This window comes from Coenobita brevimanus, chromosome 33 (assembly GCF_032717465.1).
Source record: "Coenobita brevimanus isolate Jiangsu-jjx chromosome 33, ASM3271746v2, whole genome shotgun sequence".
Lineage (NCBI taxonomy): Eukaryota > Metazoa > Arthropoda > Malacostraca > Decapoda > Coenobitidae > Coenobita > Coenobita brevimanus.
The window spans coordinates 24,805,983-24,825,193 of record NC_136986.1 but is presented as its reverse complement, the minus strand read 5'-3'; the positions used below and the strand labels follow the sequence as shown (position 1 = coordinate 24,825,193).

The 19,211-nt window shown below is 42.1% G+C and overlaps 1 protein-coding gene across 1 annotated transcript in view; it reads left to right on the top strand.

Annotated features, from left to right (window-relative positions):
* LOC145395833 (ionotropic receptor 93a-like) overlaps positions 1-18,908 on the top strand; it is a 131,014-nt gene extending 112,106 nt beyond the window's left edge. Inside the window, exon 11 of the mRNA XM_080269365.1 lies at positions 18,630-18,908. Within this exon, the coding sequence (XP_080125491.1) occupies positions 18,630-18,908 (279 nt within the window). The remainder of the gene's footprint in view (positions 1-18,629) is intronic.
* The last annotated feature ends 303 nt before the right edge of the window (positions 18,909-19,211 follow it).

Below are 19,211 nucleotides of genomic sequence, written 5' to 3'. Positions count from 1 at the left end.
CTCTATAGCTATTTCTTCTACTGAGAAAGCGGAACTCTTTCCACAGACTTTCTCCTCCCATACCACCTTAGACAATTCTGATGCTTTTCCACCATCACTTCCCCCCTCAGACTTTCTCATGGCTAACATTAAAATTTCTTCAGCTGATGTATTTTCTGCCATCACTGGCCTGAATACTAACAAAGGAATATGGGCCTGATGGAGTCCCTCCTGTTGTCCTCAAGAAATGTGCTTCTGTGCTTACACCCTGCCTAGGTAAACTCTTTCGCCTTTGTCTATCGACTTGTACCTTTGCTTCTTGCTGGAAGTATGCTCTCATTCAGCCAGTCTCAAAGAAGGGTGACCATTCCCAACCCTCTAACTATCGTCCAATTACTTTAACCCATCCATGGCAGCCGGCGTCAAATGACGTTTAGCAAATAAATGGCTGCCGGCATCGTTTGAGAGCGGCCTATAAAAAACTGCAAAAATTTCTGGGAAGTGAACGAATGTTCTGAACATCTTCACACTGACCTACACTACACTCCCATACACCTCATCAAGCAGTTCAGAGCCTGCTGCTGTGATGAGTGGATTTTCGATTTTATTGCTCCTGGCCATGTCTAATCAAGCACAACTACACCCATTATCTCGACCTAGGCAGAACATATCTTTGTTCTCTCTTGCAAAACACACACAACCACCTATTTAGGATTATGAAGCTACACAGGCACATACAAAAAAGACTTATGTGAATAATACATTTCTGTCTTGGTATCTTTACCTATTTGCTCAGGTTTGCTGTAATGGTTTAGATCATTTGATGCAATGCAACTTGCAGAGAACTGTGAAAACCTTGGGGAAGTGAACGAAAATCTGGGACATGAGACTGACCTTGACTTCACCCTCTCATATATCTGTCAGTTCACCACCTGCTGTCGTAACGAGTGGATGTACGATTTTTTCGCTCATGGCCATGCCTAAAAACACATAGTTACACCCATTATCTCGACCCAGGCAGAAAATACAATCTTTTTCCTCCCTTGCAAAACACACCCACCCACCCTGTTTACGAGACAGCAATATATATTGCGATAATAACAAGGTAAAATGATAAAGATGAACGTAAAATGATAGAGAAACATGAACATGTTATTACGGAATAAATACGTTTTCCTCCGTCTGTAAACGTATTTATTTCTGCTTTGTATCTGTATTCGTAATAATTAAACTTATTCTTAGTTCTGAACTGCATTACGATTCTATATTTAGCCATGCTCGTGGTGTGGGAGCTCGAAGTTGCGACTCAACTTCCGTATTGCTAATCGGATCTGACCCTCCATTGTATTCTCCCGTGGCTGAGTCTAGCCTTTGAGGACGTGCAGTTTTCTCATTTAGGACTGAAAATTCAACTCTTTCGCTCCCTTTTCCAAGCATGGGCACAACGATAACATAAAATATAACTCGAAACTACCATAAACATATGTTACATCAAAAAGGTGAAAAAGTATTCATAAAATTTTTTCCAGCCTTTCCTAACAGATTATGTACTGAAATAATTCCATATCATCATATCTTATATATGCACAATATTTCAGCACCATTCGCATTGTTTTGAGGTAAAAAAAACAACAACAACACCTGCCCAGTTGCGTTGCTGCACGCCCCTTGGCGGCATATCGGTTGCCTATATTTCTGCAACTTCTGTGCTCCATTGCAAGCCACAAAATGCGTCTAGGAAGCTGGGATTTTCACTGTTAGGTGCATCTGAACTTTCTCTTCAATATGGCAAGAAAAAAAAAACTTTCAAAACTTCAAAAAAAGGCCCCGGCGTCGGCCTGCAGTGCACGGAAAATTCCGGGCCTTCGGCCACGGAGGGGTTAACATCTTGTGTCTCAAAAGTTTTTGAGTCTATTCTTAACAAAATTTTTTTTAATCTTTCAAATCACAACCTTCTTTCTGATCGTCAGTATAGGTTCCGTCAGGGACACTCCACTGACGATCTTCTCACCTACATTTCAGACTCCTGGTCATCCTCATTTTGGGACTTTGGCGAAAGCTTTGCCATTGCACTTGACACGTCATAGGCTTTCAGTTGACTCAGGCATAAATCTTTCATTTCCAAACTGCAATCTTATGGTTTCTATCCTATCCATGTCTTCATCTATAGCTCCTTTCTGGTCGTTCTATAGCCGCTGTTGTAGACAGACATCATTCTTCTCTTAGATCTATCAACAGTGGTGTTCCTCAGGCTCTGTCTTATCACCAACTTTCTTCCTTTTATTCATCAATGACCTTCTAAGCTGTACATCTAACTCTATCCACTCGTATGCTGATGATTCCACCCTTCCCTTTCCATGTGGTCCCCACAACATCGACCTTAGCAGTTACTCCAACAAACAAGGGATGAGGCAATGGCACAATTAACCCACCCCATCCCATCGACGTATGGGTACGTTGCAACGATTTGCATTTGCCAGTCCCGGCGACGTACCGGTACGTCGTGCAATTGCAAGGTCCCTAATTTGCACAATTTTCAATTTTCGCACGTGATTTTTCGTATGTATACACGGGACACCTTCCTCCATTCCTCTACAAGATGCCAAGCAGAGATAATGCCTTACACCGCATAACCTCCCCCCTTCCCCCCTCACGCCATTGTCTCGGCAATTCACCTGTTACCAGTGACCTGGCCAGTAAAGATATTCAGGGCCAGAGTGATTCCCCAATCGATGACAATGTGGAGGACAATGTTTACATAGCATTAGAAGAAGAAACAGCCAGAAATAATGATCAGGTAATGTGGCAAAAAAAGCTCAGGTATGGTGATTAGTTAGTGAGTGAAACAATGCTTATAATGCCTTTATTACTGCTTGAAAACAAATATACTCTCATACTACATATACATTTGTACCAAGTAAATAAATAAATACCGTTTATGAGTGGATAAAATAGTTACCCTCCCATAGAACTCGTTTTCTTTGGTGCCAGCATGTTAGAAAACCCAGTCAGGTAAGGAGGAACTCCTACCTGGACTGATTATTTTAAACCTCAGGTGATTGATTTCTTTATGAATTTTCGATGTTTCTCACCAAAAGCGAAGGTTTTGGCCAAAAAAAAATTTTTTCGAAAATACCTCGGGACTGGGGGATGTCGGAGATGCGGAAAACCTTGGGACGTGACGGGTTAATATCTGACTTGGCTCTTAACTCTGACTGGGGTAAAAATAATTTTTTTGTTTTTAGTGCATCAAAAACTTAGTTCTTACACCTATCAACCCAACAAAGTCTTCCACAGGAGTACTCACTAATGTTTAACAATATCCATCTCAATCCTGCATCATCCTTGAAAATGCTTGGGGTTTTATTCACTTGGAACTGATCTTGTAATGATCTTATTATGTCTCTTGTATAATCTGCTTCCAAGAGAATAGCTATGCTAAGCCGACTTCATACCTTATTTACTCCTGCACAGTTGTTGACCTTATACACGGGTTTTATTCACCCTTGTGGAGTAAAACTCTCATGTGTGGCGAGGCTTCCTACATACAGCTCTTCTCAACAGGGTGGAGTCAAAGGCGATTCGTCTCATCAACTCTCCTCCTCTTCCTGGCTCCCTTCAACCCCTGTCTCTTTGCTGCATTGTTGCATCTTTATCTCTTTTCTATCGCTACTTCAATGGTCACAGCTCCTCTGAACTGTCCGCTTGCATCCCTCCATCTCTATGACAGGTGCATAGCACCTGTCTAGCAACAAACTCTCATCCCTTTTCTGTCCAACTCTCTAATGCAAGAGTTAACCTTTACTCCCAGTCCTTCATTTGTGGAACAGGTCAACTCTGGCACTGTCTCCGTCTTTATTTCCTACTTCTATGATCTCCAGTCTTTCAAGTGCAATGTGTCCTGGCATTTCGAAATGAATGGATGTGGAATTTGGCTCTCTTTTGTTTTTTGTTTTCTTGGAAGGAACGGTTTGCAGGCTACTGGCCTTTGGTTCCTTCTTTCTTGCATAAAAAAAAATAATTATTATGTCCCATTGCACAAAGACAAGGAAATAAGGATAAAGAACTGGTTCAATACTGACTGTAAAAATGAAAAAAAAAGAAAAAAAAAGAGATTTGCTGTGGATCAGATACAGTCGACATAAAAGTGAAATAGCATATAAAAACTACAAGCAGGCAAGAATTGATTATACAAGGGAAAGGAGAGAAACTCAAAGGCAGTTGTTAATAAAAGTACTGATCGGCCGAAGTTGTTCTACAGCGACATACAAAGCAAAGCAAAAGTTAAAATACAATCCATCATGGATGAGGGGAAAATCTATATCAATGAAGATGATATTTGTGAAGTACTAAGCACAAATTTCCAGTCAGTTTTTACTCAGTTAAGTAGATTTGCGAGAGATGAAGACGAACAAGCATGCTCACACATAACCTGCCCAATCCCGACCGATTTTCCACCACTGACTCCCCCCAATCCCGACAAATTTTGGATTTTTTTTTTTTTTTTTTTTTTTGCTCAAACCTCCGCTTTTGGTGAGAAACATCGAAAATTCATAGAGAAATCGCTCACCTGAGGTTTAATATACTCGATACAGCTAGCAGTACTCCTTACCTTACTGGATTTTCTATCATGCTGGCTATAAAGAAAACGAGTTCTATAGGAGGGTAACTATTCCACACCACTCATAAATGGTATTTATTTATTTATTTGGTACGAATTTATATGTAGTACGAGAGTATATTGGTTTTCACACAGTAATATAACCAATATGAGCATTGTTTCACTGACTAACACATTAACATACCTGACCTTTTTTGGCAACATTACCTGATCATCATTTCTGACTGTTTCTTCCTCTAATCCTACGTAAACTTTGTCGTCCACATTGTCATCGATTGGGGAATCACTCTGGCCCTGAATAAGTCTTTATTGGCCAGGTCACTGATTGCAGGTGAATTGCCAGGACAATGGCGTGCAGGGGGGGGAAGGTAATGTGGGGTAAGGCATTGTCCCTGCCTGGCATCTTGTAGAGGAAGGTGTCCCGTGTATACGCACGAATAATCACGCACAAAAACTGAAAATTGTGCAAATTATGAACCTTTCAATTGCGCATTGTACTGCTACGTCGATGGGTCTAGCTGTGACAAAACGTTGCAACATACACATATGTTGACGGGATGCCTTGGGTTAACAAATATACATATAACAAAACAAGAGGTTTGGGAAGAGATGAGGAAATTAGAGAGGGGAAAAGCCATGGCCCTGACGAGATTTCATGTTTGGTATTACAGGAACGTGCAAACGTGCTAAGCAGTCCATTACAATTAATATTCAGAGACTCCTTAAGACAAGGAAAACTATACGATATTTGAAAGAAAGCAAACATTGTGCCCCTTTCAAGAAAGTAAGTACACAAAATCCACTTAATCCCTAAAGTACGAAGCTTGACGATCAACATTTTTTCACAATTTTTTACATGGACGAAGAACATCGATTGCACAACTTCCACAAAAAACTGGTGGCAGCTTGCTCCACCCCGACTGTGATGTACTGTAGATGGCTTCTGACCAATCAGAACTAAGTGTTGGACACGCGGGAAGGAGAATCCTGGCTCGTACCCAGGCAGTGGGGGGTGCATCCCCCCATCTCCCTCTCGCTGGATCCCTCTACCCCTCTACATTATTACTGCCCTACCTCCCTTGATTCTTACCACCACCACCATCCCTCCCACACCCTCCTCATGCATCCTCCACCCTTCGGATGTGGATCCTCCCCCATGTCCCGGTCCTCAGTCATCTGGGGGGAGGGTATTTCCCCCCTACCCTCCCTCCACTTCCCTGTACTTCACTGGGGCCCTTCCTTTGTGTCTGGTGGTGGTCTCCTCCCATCCCTCCATCCCCGTATATCCCCTCCTGGCCTTACCACCCCCCACCCCGTAGCACAGAATATCTTTACCCCCCCCTGCGTAGTTTTCTTTCTCGCCCAGGCCACGACGGGTGACTATTATCAGCTTTGACGGGACATAGATCGGTAACATTGGATCTCGGACGGTGGCGTTTGAGTTTCCAGGTGTGTAAATTCAAGCTCTATAAATTGGCCATAAAACTTTTAATCTTTGAGAAAGTTGACAAATAGGCCTGTTTTTGGGTCCTGGGTGGTAGTCGAGACTGAAGGGGCCAGAGGGGTTAACTACCAACCAGTATCACTGACCAGCATCGTAGGCAAGATGTTAGAAAAACTGATATAAAGAATTTGGGTAAATCATCTGGAAAAACAGAATATGATAAAAGAAAGACAGTTTGGTTTTAGAAAGGGAAAATCATGTGTTACTAACCTATGAAGTTACTATGACACAGAAATAATACAGAAAAGAGGAGGCTGTGTAGACAACATATATTTGGATTTCAAGAAGGCATTTGACAGAGTACCACATAAAAGACTTTTATGGAAACTGTACAATCAAGGAGGAATCCAAGCAAAAATCCAAAGGAAAGTTACAAACACAGACTCTTGCATAGAACTACAAGAGGATTTAAATAAGCTTCATGAATGAAGCAATAGATGGCAAATGGAATCGATGTGGACAAATGTCATGTAAGAAAATTTGGTAAAAGTGAAAAAAGACCAGAGTGGGACTATAAGTTAGGAAGTTCAACCCTACACACATCAGAAAGGGAAATGGATTTAGGAGTGATTACCAATAGCAGACTATCACCAGCTGACCACATAAATGAAAAAGTAAGGAACATGTACAAACTGCTTGCTAATATGAAAGTAGCATTCACATATATAAATGAAGACATGCTGAGAAAGATAACATCATTCATCAGACCAACTTTGGAGTATGCATCACTAGTCGTCTGGAATCCACATCTCAAAATATATATATATATATATATATATATATATATATATATATATATATATATATATATATATATATATATATATAAGACTGAAAAGGTACATAGGGCGGCTACAAGATGAGCACCAAATTTAAGGGACCCAAGCTATGAAGAAAGACTCGAAAAATTAAACCTACAAACATTACAGAAGAGAATGAAAAGAGGAGAAATGATTATGTTAAATAAATGCCTCACAGGAAAAGAGAGAATAGACGTAAATGACTCTATAACCTCTGGGGAAGCAACATTAAGTGGACACTGTAGAAAACTTTACAAAATGAGAGGTGATAAGGACGGAAGGAAATTCAGTTTCCAAAATAGAGCAGTTGATCAGTGCAATGCATTATCGAAAAAATGGTGTGCGCCAAAACAGTTCATAAATTAAAAGACATGTATGATAAAAATGGTTCAAAACACCGGACAGTATGAGCTTGACGCATTCCTGTAAATATACAACTAGATAAGAACACACACACAGTCCTACCGGACCCAGGTTCAAATCCCCGCTGGGGCAGGGAACAGTTTAAGAATTTGAATTTAATAAAAAGCAGACTTTACTGATCTACCAGAAGACCCGCCGACATGTCATAAAAATACCCCCACTAATACCAGTACACCAGCCCTAGCATGTATTCAATATGGACGGAGGGTGTTAGCACCGAAGTGGTGACATGTAGATGTGTTTGGTATGTAGGAGGACTACTGGGCCTTGAGAGCAGGCTGTGAAGCCTATGCCCAGAGTCGAACACATAAACACACACACACACATACACAGAAACTTTATCGTCTCGCCTTGCTAGTACCGGACGATAAAAATCACTCCTTGTCAGTAGCATCCCAGTTCTGTTTATGGGTCTGGTAACAGTTTGTGTTAAGAAGAAGTATGAATATCAACCTCTAATACCATAATTATGTTAAATAACCAGCATGAAAAGAGAAAACCATATTCTATAACGGATAAAAAACTGACCTATATATTGTGTTATTTTCCCCTCAACACTAGCTAGTGATTAATATACTTTTATTATAACAGCCTTGTTACTCCATCTGAGTCGGTTAGTGATCACCCTCCAACGACGATTCCACATGAAACATTAGGCAGTTTCATTCATGTATAAGATCTGTTGTATCTGGAATTATCTACCAGTACAGGCAGTTGACACTTCCTCGACAGAGCAGTTCAGGGTTATGCCAGACCTGACATTGTGGTAGATTGAATATTTCTTCCAATTTCATAGCCTATCCTTTTTTCCTCGGGTTAGGTGTGCTTCCTTTTACGTGCTCGTTTTGCAGGTGAAAGAGGTGGCTGGAGAGAGCCTTCATCGGTGCTATACTTTCCTCTCCCTAATTGAGTGACAATTTATATCTGGTAAATTCATTCATAGTATCTCTGAGGTACAGGTCATAAAACCTTCTGAGGTACTACTTCTTCTTGGAAAGCCCTCGCCCTTCTCCTCACTGAGGGGGGTCACCTTGACGCGGTGGCGGGCCTTGAAGCGTGGTTGGAAGTGCCACCTACTCTGCAGGTGTGCCTACCTTTGTAGGGTTTGGCATCTGTTGGCCTTGTGGACCAAGCACCCCCTACATCACTGGTGGAGGAGGCCTGCTGGTAATGTTAGTCCCTGCACATTTGCCATCTAGGGCAGGACTGTTGCCTCCCCATGTATTTGCTGTCTGTAGCATCCCATAATGCTGGGAGACAGGTGTCCCGTGGGTTGATTGATGCTGCATGATACACCCTGCAGCTAGCAATACACCTCTTTGGTCCCTTGTTCTGGCTAGATGGGTGGCCTGGTTGGGCCCGACCAGGTCAATCGGCTGGTCACGCATTGGCTAGGGTCAAGTGGGCACTGGAGTCACCCTATCGTCCTGGAGTCACCCTAGACCAGGTTCCCCACGTATGCTCTCCTGCTGCTTGTGCAGTCGCTAGTGGTGTTGTCCCTGGCATAAGACTTCCCCTTGTTGGACTCCATTGTAGGTGGAGGGGTGGGGGAGCGAAGTTTTTTTTGGCAATGTATATGGATCCCTTAAATAAAAATGTTGACAACACGGCCTCTGCCTCAGCATCCCACTGGGACTAGGATGGGATCACGTCTGGTTGGTTTGGCTCTGGGGTTCAGGCCAAAAGACATGATGCCGGAATCCTATGCAAACTATCATATAATAAACAACCCTGTGGGTGGCTCAATACTAGATATTGACATTTTCGATCTCCACCATGGTATCATCTCAGCTTGAGGTTGGGAACCTAAGATCTGTTCCCAAGGGAAAGGAAGCATTCTTACTCAGGTGTCCTCCCCAGGCTCTGACTTACAGGCTCTGACTTCTTTTCCTGGTGCCACATTTGCCTGTGCTAGGCATGCCACTTTTAACAGATGAAAAGTGTAGTTTTTTCACGTGACCTCCTCCACTACCCAGAGGCACAGCTGTTGGAGGAACTGAGATCTTCTGGTGTGGCAGCTGTTGAGCGACTGCAGAAGAAAATCGATGGTGTCCTGACACAGACTCCTACCTAGTTCCTGCCTTTCAGCAGGTTGACCTTACCTACTTCTGTGAAGCTGGATTACCTGTCACTTCCTGTGAAGCCATAGATGTCCACCCCAAAGAGATGTTTGCACTGTCAAGGATATGAACATGTCAGCCAATTTTGTTGCCATGCACGGTCAGGCCTTCCTGGTGTCTGTGTCTCCTGTGGCAGATCACACCATACCAGTGACTGTCCAGGACCCCTTAAATGCTATCACTGTGGGGGTCCTCATGCTGTAAATAGTAGAAACTACCCTCGTTACTGCCTAGAAAAGGAGATTTTGTCAATTCAGACACTTGAAAAGGTTTCATTTCTTGAGGGTAAGAAAAGAGCTCAGACTCCCTTCTTCTAGCATGGGGTTACTTATGCTGCTGTCCTTTCTGGAATGCCAGTGCCCTGTGTCTCAGAGATGGCCTTGACCCACTCCATCACCTAGTGCTTTGTAGGATGCTGTCCCCATGGTTCGTACTGTTTGTGAAACTGATGTTTGCCTGCCCACTACTCTGACTGCGTCTGCTCCCACTTCGGTGACTGATGGTTTGTGCACTTCCGTGGTGGTGGCGGATGTGCACGTTGACGTGACTCCTCCCACCTTGTCCAGTATGCTTGAAGCCACACCCGTATCTCGCAAACGTCACGGTGGTTCTTCAGTCCTCTGAGCCTGAAGACCAGCCATCAAAGGTCTCTGTTGTCGAATCTTGTGCCGACCTCTCTTCTGTTCCCTCTTCTATTCGGAGGCTGAGGGGTCTAACCAGGTGGAGGCTGCAGCGATGGTTCGCCTGTGGTCAGGTCCTCACCCTGGGATGGTGGTGGACAGACCGTTGGTGCTTGAGTTCTGAAACATAGAATGTCATCCCCACAGGGCTCTAATCCTGTGAAAACTCCTTCTACCTCTGGGGCTTCTGATGTTAACAGTGGCCGTATCACCCAAGGCGGCCTCCAAGCCACTTTCCAAGCCCAGTGTTATTCCACCTCAGAGGAAGTGTGTTGTAAAACTTTCCTCTTCCTCGTCCTCACGTTTGCCCATGGATGTTCGACATAGGATGCATGTTCCTGGTGCTGAGCAGTCTCTTCCCAAGGGCTTTCCTAAGCATCAGTCCAAATCCACTTGCTTGTCAGGAGATGTACAGTCCCACACTTAATCATCATCATCCCTCCACTATGGGTTCTATCATCCAGTGGACCTGTCAGGGTTTACGTGTTAGCTGTGAGGAACTGTGTCATCCTGTTTCTCAATTTACTCCACTGTGCATGTGCATCCAGGAGACCATGGTAGGAGATGCTGTTCCTTCTGGTCCTTATGGCTACCATGCCTTTTATTCTGATCCTGTGCCAGGCCAAGGTCAACATGGAGGTACTGCTGTCTTCCTTCGCCAGGATATTCCATACTGTACAGTCATATGTACATCACTCCCCTGCAGGCTGTTACTGTCCGGATGTTTTTACATCAGCAGTATACAGTTTCCAGGATTCATAGCACAGAAAAAAATAAATCTGTATCATGTTCCATAAACAAAGGTACAATCATAATAATCCCCTCTTCAGTAAGAATAAAATACTTAAATTTCATGACATCATCCACGTTCAGACCTGCTTGTTCGTGTTCAAAGCTATATTTATTCACCAAGTTGATTGTGGTTTCAGATATACAGTATATCTCATACTACTGACACAAGAAGAACTAATGACCTCGGACTCCCACTGTATAGAACATCACACACACAACAAAATGTCACCTTTAGGGAAGCAAAGGTGTGGAACTAACTGCAAGAGGACGTCAAAAAAACTATGTCACTTAACTCCTTCAGTTTCAAAATTAAAGCAGAATTATTCAGAAAATATAATTAAATTAATATCTGACATATTAGCAATTATTGTGTCTACTAAAGTATATATGGACAGTGGGTGTATTTATTGTCTAGTTCTGGGCGTGTGTTGGTGTATGTAGGAAACAGGGAGTGTATAGGTACTGCACGTAAAAAGATGTGTACTGGTATTTTATTAAACTGGGAATATATTTATCGCAGGGTAGTGTTACTGGTACGACCATTGATGGAGATATTGGTAATGCTAGTGTTTTCAATACATATTAGTACTGTAATTATTATTGTTTATTATTCTTTCCATTATATTATAATTACTACTACTACTACTACTATAATTATTATTATTATTATTATTATTATTATTATTATTATTCCTATTATTATTATTATTGCTACTACTGTTGCTATTGATACTATTACTATTATTATTAGTGTTAAAAATTATTATTATTATTATTGTTGTTGTTGTTGTTGTCACTGTTATTATTACTACTAATTTAAATTTTCTACCATTCTGTACCATTTATGATTTCCTATGCAATTATCATTTAAGACTACTGTTGTAGGCAAAGCACTGACATTATTAGTTATTATTGCTGTTAATATTTTGTCCATTATTACTATTATTATTGCTGTTTTTCTTATAACTTATGTTCATTATTACTTATATTGATATCAGTACAGATTTCCATATTTGAATTAAGTATGACTTTTTTTTTTTCCATGTCCATTCAAATCCAACAAGACAAACAAAATATGAAAACATCATCAGGTCCATAAAAGTGCATCGGTTCAATGGACCGTGGCTTGCATATTGTATATGTATATAATGTACTTTTATATTATGTTAAGCAAATATATGTATCAAATATCAAATACCAAAAATATCTTAGTGATACTATTGAAAGGGTGGATCGGGAACGCCTTATTTGTGGCCTTCCTTCTCTCTTTCTGTTACTGGGAGATACGAATGGTCACCATACACTATGGGGAAACGGTGAGGCCAGCAGTCAGGGTTTTATGCTGGCTTCTTTAGTGGAAGATGAGGAGCTGGGCATTTTCAGCTCAGATAAAATGACTTATTTCCATAGCCAGACTGGAACTTTTACTGCCATTGATTTGTCCTTATGCTCAGCTGATACTGTTTTAGATTATACCTGGGATGTGTTGCCAGACCTGTATGGCAGTGACCACATTCCATTACTCCTAACTGCTAGTGGAGGTGGACCTCAGCCACGTCTTCCTCGCTGGCTTCTGGATAAGGCTGACTGGCCACGTTGCAGGGTATTAAGTTCCATTTCCCTTTCTGTCAATGAGTTTGGCTGTCTTACCGAGGCAGTGTCACATTTTACTGACGTGTTGCACTCAGCAGCCCGAATATCTGTTCCAAGAACGAAGGGTCAATTTCATAAACGTCCAGTTCCTTGGTGGAACTCTGAATGCAGTTCCGCAGTGAGAGCCAAACGAGTGGGGATCCTCAGCATTTGGTGGCGTATCAGAGGGCACTCACTCATATGAGGATGGTTTTAAAGGAGGCCTGGCATTCACTCTGGAAGAGTTATCTTTCCTCCATCTGTTTGAGGACTTCGCTCACTCAGGTATGGAACCGGGTAAGGAAAATTTCAGGAAATTTACTGTTCCCTCCCCTTCTGTTTTATCTGCAGCGAGTGGAACTGTGGCTGATCCTTTCGCTGTTGCAGAGTTTTTTGTTGATCATTTTGGCAGTGTGTCACAGAAGGATGCAGATATGCCTTCGGCTTGCCACCATCAGTGCCTAGGGTCTCGTAGTCTCAATTTTTCCTCTTCTGAGGGAGAGTCTTATAATGTTCCCTTTTCTATTTCCGAACTCCAGGCAACTCTGTCGCAGTGCCATGATTCCTCTCCTGGTTGTGATGATATTCTGTATGCCTTTTTACGTCACCTGTCAGAGGAGTCCCTTTCGTTTTTGCTTTCATTATTTAACCCTTTAACCGCGGGCATTGTTTTGCCCCGACTGGCCACTCCCGCGGGGGTTCCAGCCAAAATGTAAACAAACTTTAAACCTTTATAACTCTGCACAGAATAAATCTAGAGCGAAAAATAAGGTACCATTAGAAAGTACTAACCTTCGGCTTTGCAATGATGTAGGTTTCATGATTTCGTTGACTATCACTGGATGGGCAGTGCCATTAGAGGTGAGCAATCTAAAATCACTATTTTTCACTCACACTCCATTACCAAATGCCAACCTCATTCTGATAATAATACTATAAACATATATGAACACTGCACATACGATAAACACCCACTCTGTGTTCACTGAGGCAGGTAAAAGGCACTGTAATTGCCCGCACTTCACTGCCACATCAGCGGTGTTATCACTCACACAGCTGGACAGATACTGATGCGTGTTTGGTCAGGGGTGGGGTGGGGGGCCCGGGGGGTGGGAGGAGGGAGGTGGGGGTCGGCTGGAATGAAAGAACTTAATAGCTACTCTCCCTTGAAACAATTGGCACACGGGAAAAATGCACAGTATTCAAAATATTCACAAACATTCGAGAATGACACCTGCGGTTTGGTCCAGTTTTTGCAATGTCATTCTGGGATGACACCCGCGGTTAAAGGGTTAATAAGATTTGGTGTTCTGGTGACACTCTGGCTTTTTGGGGATGATGCTGTAGTCATCCCCATCCCCAAACCAGGTAAGGACCACCTACAGGCGACGACTTACTGCCCTGTTTCTCTGACTTCTTGTACGAAGTATATGTAAAGTTCTGGAAAAGATGGTCAATGTTAGGCTTGTGTGGCTTTTGGAGAGAGATGACTTCTTATCCTCTGCCTAGTATGGTTTTCAAAAAAATGTGATCTACTTCTGATGCACCACTGTCCTTGGAATCTTCTGTATGTGAGGCTTTCTCCACTAATCAACACCAGGTTCCGGTCTTTTTCGATCAGGAGAAGACATATGATACTGCCTGGTATAATGGCATTTCACTTTCTCTTCATGAGATTGGTCTTCATGGGCATTTGCAGTTTATGTCTAACCATTTTTTAAGGGTCAGAGTGGGAGGAGTGCTTTCTAATTCCCGTGCACTAGAAGATGGAGTACCACAGGGGAGTATCCTTAGTGTTACTCTATCTGCTGTGATCATCAGCAGCGTAATCAGTGTACTTCCTGATTGTGTACGAGGCTCACTATACGTCAATGACCTCTCATTTTCCTTCACCACATCTAGGATGTCTCTGATAGAGAGGAAGTTGCAGCTAGCTCTTAACAGAATTTCTGACTGGACAGAGTCTTGTGGCTTCCGTTTTTCTTTAACAAAGACAGTGGCTAAATGTTTTTGTCATATTTGGGGGGTTCAACCAGACCCTGGCTTGTATCTCCATGGTCATAGAATATCTTGTGTGGAAGAGATGCGATTTCAGGGTCTTCTTTTTGATAGACGGCTAACCTGAGTTCCTCATATTCGTTCAGTTAAGGTGGCTTGTCTTAAAGCTTTGAGTCTTTTGAGGGTTTTGGCTCATACCTCTTAGGGTGCTGACCGTCAGATTCTCCTTCTCTTGCATAGGTCTCTTTTTCTTCCTAAACTTGATTATGGGTGTGATGTCTACTCCTCTGCAACAAATGCCTGTGTCCGGTTGTTAAATTCTGTGCATCATGTTGGTGTACTTCTGGCAACCGGGCATGCAGGTCATCCCCTATTTCAGGTTTGTTGGTGGATGCTGGTGTAATTCCCTTGGATATGCGGCGCTAGTCATTGATGATGCAGTGTTGGTATTATCCTCACTGCACTCCAGACTCAATTTCTTGTGCCATCATCTCCCAGGATTCATGATCTTCTGTTTATGACACCCGTCCTAGATTCCCGAAGCCCTTTGGTTACATGGTCCGGTCTGTCATGATTGTCCTCTCTGTTCCAAGACTGGCAGTTTGTCCATATCAGATCCCAAGGGTGGGTATATGGCTACTCCCTCGTATGACATTTTGTAGGTCTGGTGTTGGTATAAAAAGGCTCACTTCCCTCTCAGGTGTCCCTCTCTCCCATTTTAAAACATGCCTCCACTCATGAGGGTTCTGTCCCCGTCTATACTGGCGGGTCTAAGACTGTTACTGGAGTAGGATTTTGTGTTGCCCTTGCTACCTTTAGTAGGGGCGGTAGCCTTCCTGGTACTACTTCATTGTATACGGTGGAACTGACTGCAGTTTTATATGCTCTCAGAACCATTTTTACTCTCCGCCATTCTGTTTTTGTCATATTTAGTGACTCCCATAGTGCTCTCTCTGCACTGGAGTCATTTAATGCATCCTACCCATTGGTTTTATGAATTTTAGAGTGACTTTTTCTTCTTGGCTGTCATGGGCGTCATGTGGGCTTCTGCTGGGTTTCTGCACTTGTTGGTGTGGTGGGCAATGAGAGGGCAGATACATTAGCTGAAGCTGCATCTTCTCAACATCCCCCAACCGACTACCTGCTTCCTGCTTCTGATGTAACACCTTACTTGCGATACACGATTTGTACGTGTTGGCAGAGACACTGGGATGGTGTTGCTCACAATAAGCTAAAAAAATCTTTCATGGAGTGATTTTGCCAAGGGTTCTCCCCTCCATACCTCGGCAATTGGAGGTGGCTTTTGCTACACATTGCACTGGACACTCCTGATGAGTGGTGGGACCCAACCGTACTGTGATGATTGCCCTGATCCCCTTACTGTCCGTAACTTGCTGGTCGAGTGTCCAGGTCTGGGGGACCTCCCTCAGAGATTCTTCCATAAGCATTAGGAGGCAGATGGTCCCGACTGTCTGTCCTCGATGTTTGGGGAAGCCACTGGCGATTTTACTGATGTTACTAATTTTTTTTCAGGAGGTGGGCCTCCTTCCACTTTTACAAGTAATTAATATTTTATACTTATGTGATTTTCAGTGTTTTATTCCTACTAACTGGTATTATCTATTTTTGAATATCCACATATTATTTGCGGCGTCTTTTACATTTTTGTCCAGCGGCATATGACCCTGGCAGTTGCTCCGCCAGATTTTAATTATATCCAATCAATCAGTGAATCAACCCTCCCCCGGCTCTCTCTCTTTTTGTGTCTGCTTAAGAAAAGCTTTTTTATATTGTGTTATCCCTGGAATCTTATAGGCGAAAATTGTTGAAATCTACGTATATATTGACTATATTTGGGAGGCATAAATGGCGAAGATTTTTTTTTTTTAACCATAATATGCATTTGTAATGCACAGGCATTTGGAAAGCTTTATATAGCCATTTTATTAACATAAACTAATAATTGACGGATTTGCAAGAAGTAACGGATTGTTCCAGTGGCTGTTCATGTGACTGTAGGAGCTGGTTTGTAAACAGACAGTTTTGTCAGGCTGTGGTAGGTGGCCCTTGAAAATGTGGCATATACGTCAAATGTAGCGCAAAATTGTTATTTATTGAAATTTATACCTGTATCCCCCCAGTAACAGTGGAGATACATAGGAATCAGACGGCTCTATAAATCACGTTAGTCCTATATCGGCCTATGTACCGAAGATTGATCATTATCAAAAGTCCAGAACATGAAAATAATGCTTAAAATTAAAAGATTATTAAGGATTTTGAGGACTGTTAGCATTTATTTGTATATAGGTAATGTGATATGGTTCATGCTTGAACCAAAGCTATATGAATTAAATGAGATAATCTGTTTGAAAGAAGACTCCGTTCAGCGATTAAACACCAGTGTTTTATTTTTATTTTTTTTTTTTACTGAATGTAACTTGAAAAAATATTAGCATTCATATTTTTTAAGAGTGTGCTTTTTTATATTTTCACCCTGTAACAAAGTAGCAAACATTCTTTTCAGATGCATTATACAGTATCTAATGTAGGATTTTGCATCATTAAAAAGTATTGGGGTAATAAAAGAGGTACAAGGTAGGGTAGTGGATGTTGGAGTGGCCCTGGTGAGAGAGTATAGTGTTTGGAAACTCCCTGTACTGTTGTTTGCAAATGATACTGTGTTGTTGAGTGAAGACGAAGGGGAGCTGCAAGGCTTGGTGGATGAGTTTGCGAGAGTGTGCAAGAAACGGAATCTAAAGGTGAATGTAGGGAAGAGTAAAGTGATGGTCTTTGAGAGAGGTGAAGTCAGTGAATGTACAGCGAGGTTGGATGGTGAGGAATTGGAAAATGTGAGTACGTTTAAGTACTTGGGTAGTGTGATGAGTAAGGATGGAGATTTGAAGGGTGAAGTGCTTGAAAGGGTACAGCAGGGAAGAAAGGTTGCTTGTTCTTTGAAAGCAGTGATAAGAAACAGGGAAGTGAGCATGGAAGTGAAGAAGTTACTACATGACAGTATTGTGATACCAACTCAAACGTATGGAAGTGAAGCTTGGTCATTGTTGGAAGGACACAAGTCAAGAGTGAGAGCAGTGGAAATGAGTTATTTAAGAGGAGCCTGTGGAGTCACATGGAGAGACAGGCTGACGAATGAGGATATAAAGGAGCGTTGTGGTGTGGATGTGGATGTGATAGGAAGTGTTATGACGAACACACTGAGATGGTTTGGCCATGTGGAGAGGATGGAGGGTGAAAGACTGACGAAGAGAGTGTATGTGAGTGAGGTGGAGGGGGGAAGAGGGAGGGGGAGGCCGAGGATGAGATGGCCACCCCAAACGGGATTGAGACGTCTGGCAATAGATAGATAGATAGATAGAAAAAGTATTGACCCCCATTTCATTGCACTACGATATCCTATTTGTTTTTCCGAAATACAGCGCTGATTATCGTATTTGTACTATTCACATGCATTGTACCATTTTCCACAGAGTATAAAATGGATAAATTGGGGACGAAGAGTACGGTGCTAATAATAAAATAAAGAGGTAATTCCTGACGGTGCGGCCTGACTGTTCAAAAGCATGCTACACAAAGACAAGTAGCGACTATATTGTTTTAGGTCACGTTACGTTATATCAAAATATTCCAAACAACATGATAAAATGTGGTGTTGGTACCACTGAGTACGAGAGGGTGGCACAGTATTCTTAGCTATTGCCTGAACTATAGCCCACCCAACCACTTTATTCTGAATGCTATACAGGAGTGACCAGCCTAGATTGATGCATTATATTTAATGATTCTGCTTTATCAGAGTCGTAGTACAAATTGTTAAATCGATTCTTAACATATCATATTGTCATTTAAAACTGTGCATGTACCGCAAATAACGGGTGACTATGCAAAAATTCATTATGTCCAATGCATTAGAATACACAAGAGTAAATATAATGTTATGACACTATTGATTAAGATATTCTTACACGGTTTACATAAAAACTAGAACATTTACTACATTGGGACCTGACGAAGTCTATTTAAGTTCTTCCACAACTCACTACTACAACTTTCTGTTTTCAGGCTGGTCTGTATGAGCAGTGGAAAAAGGAAACACTGGAAGCCGCTGCACGTGGAAGTCGAATGAAACAGAGGGAAGAAATAAAACAGCAAGGGCAGGATGGAACAGAACACAGCCAAACTAATTTCAGGAGTCTGTCTATTATCCATATGCAGGGACCTCTGCTGCTTCTCCTGGTGGGCATCACCCTGGGCAGTGTGGCCTTTGTAGTGGAGAGGCTGCTGGTGTCGGAGCCTCATCCTGCTCCTACACTGGGACCTACGAGACTAACATTAGACTGATTAATTTTCCATGTGACTCCCGCAGCCAAAATTTTTGTTTTATTGATATAAAACAGGCCTATAAAATTTAGTATCTGACCTTTTCAGCCTTAGGGCAATACTGATGTTGCATTCATACTAGTAATAATCCTTTGGAGGAAACATGAATAATGTAGGAATGGTGTCCAGGGGTACACTGTGTATTAATATTGTATTTTTAACCCAAAGGAAGAAAAACTAGTTCACAAGTCCATATATTCATATAAGGTGCATGTAAAGTTAGATTCAGAAAAAAAAATAAAAACGAAGTATTTCTATCTGTCT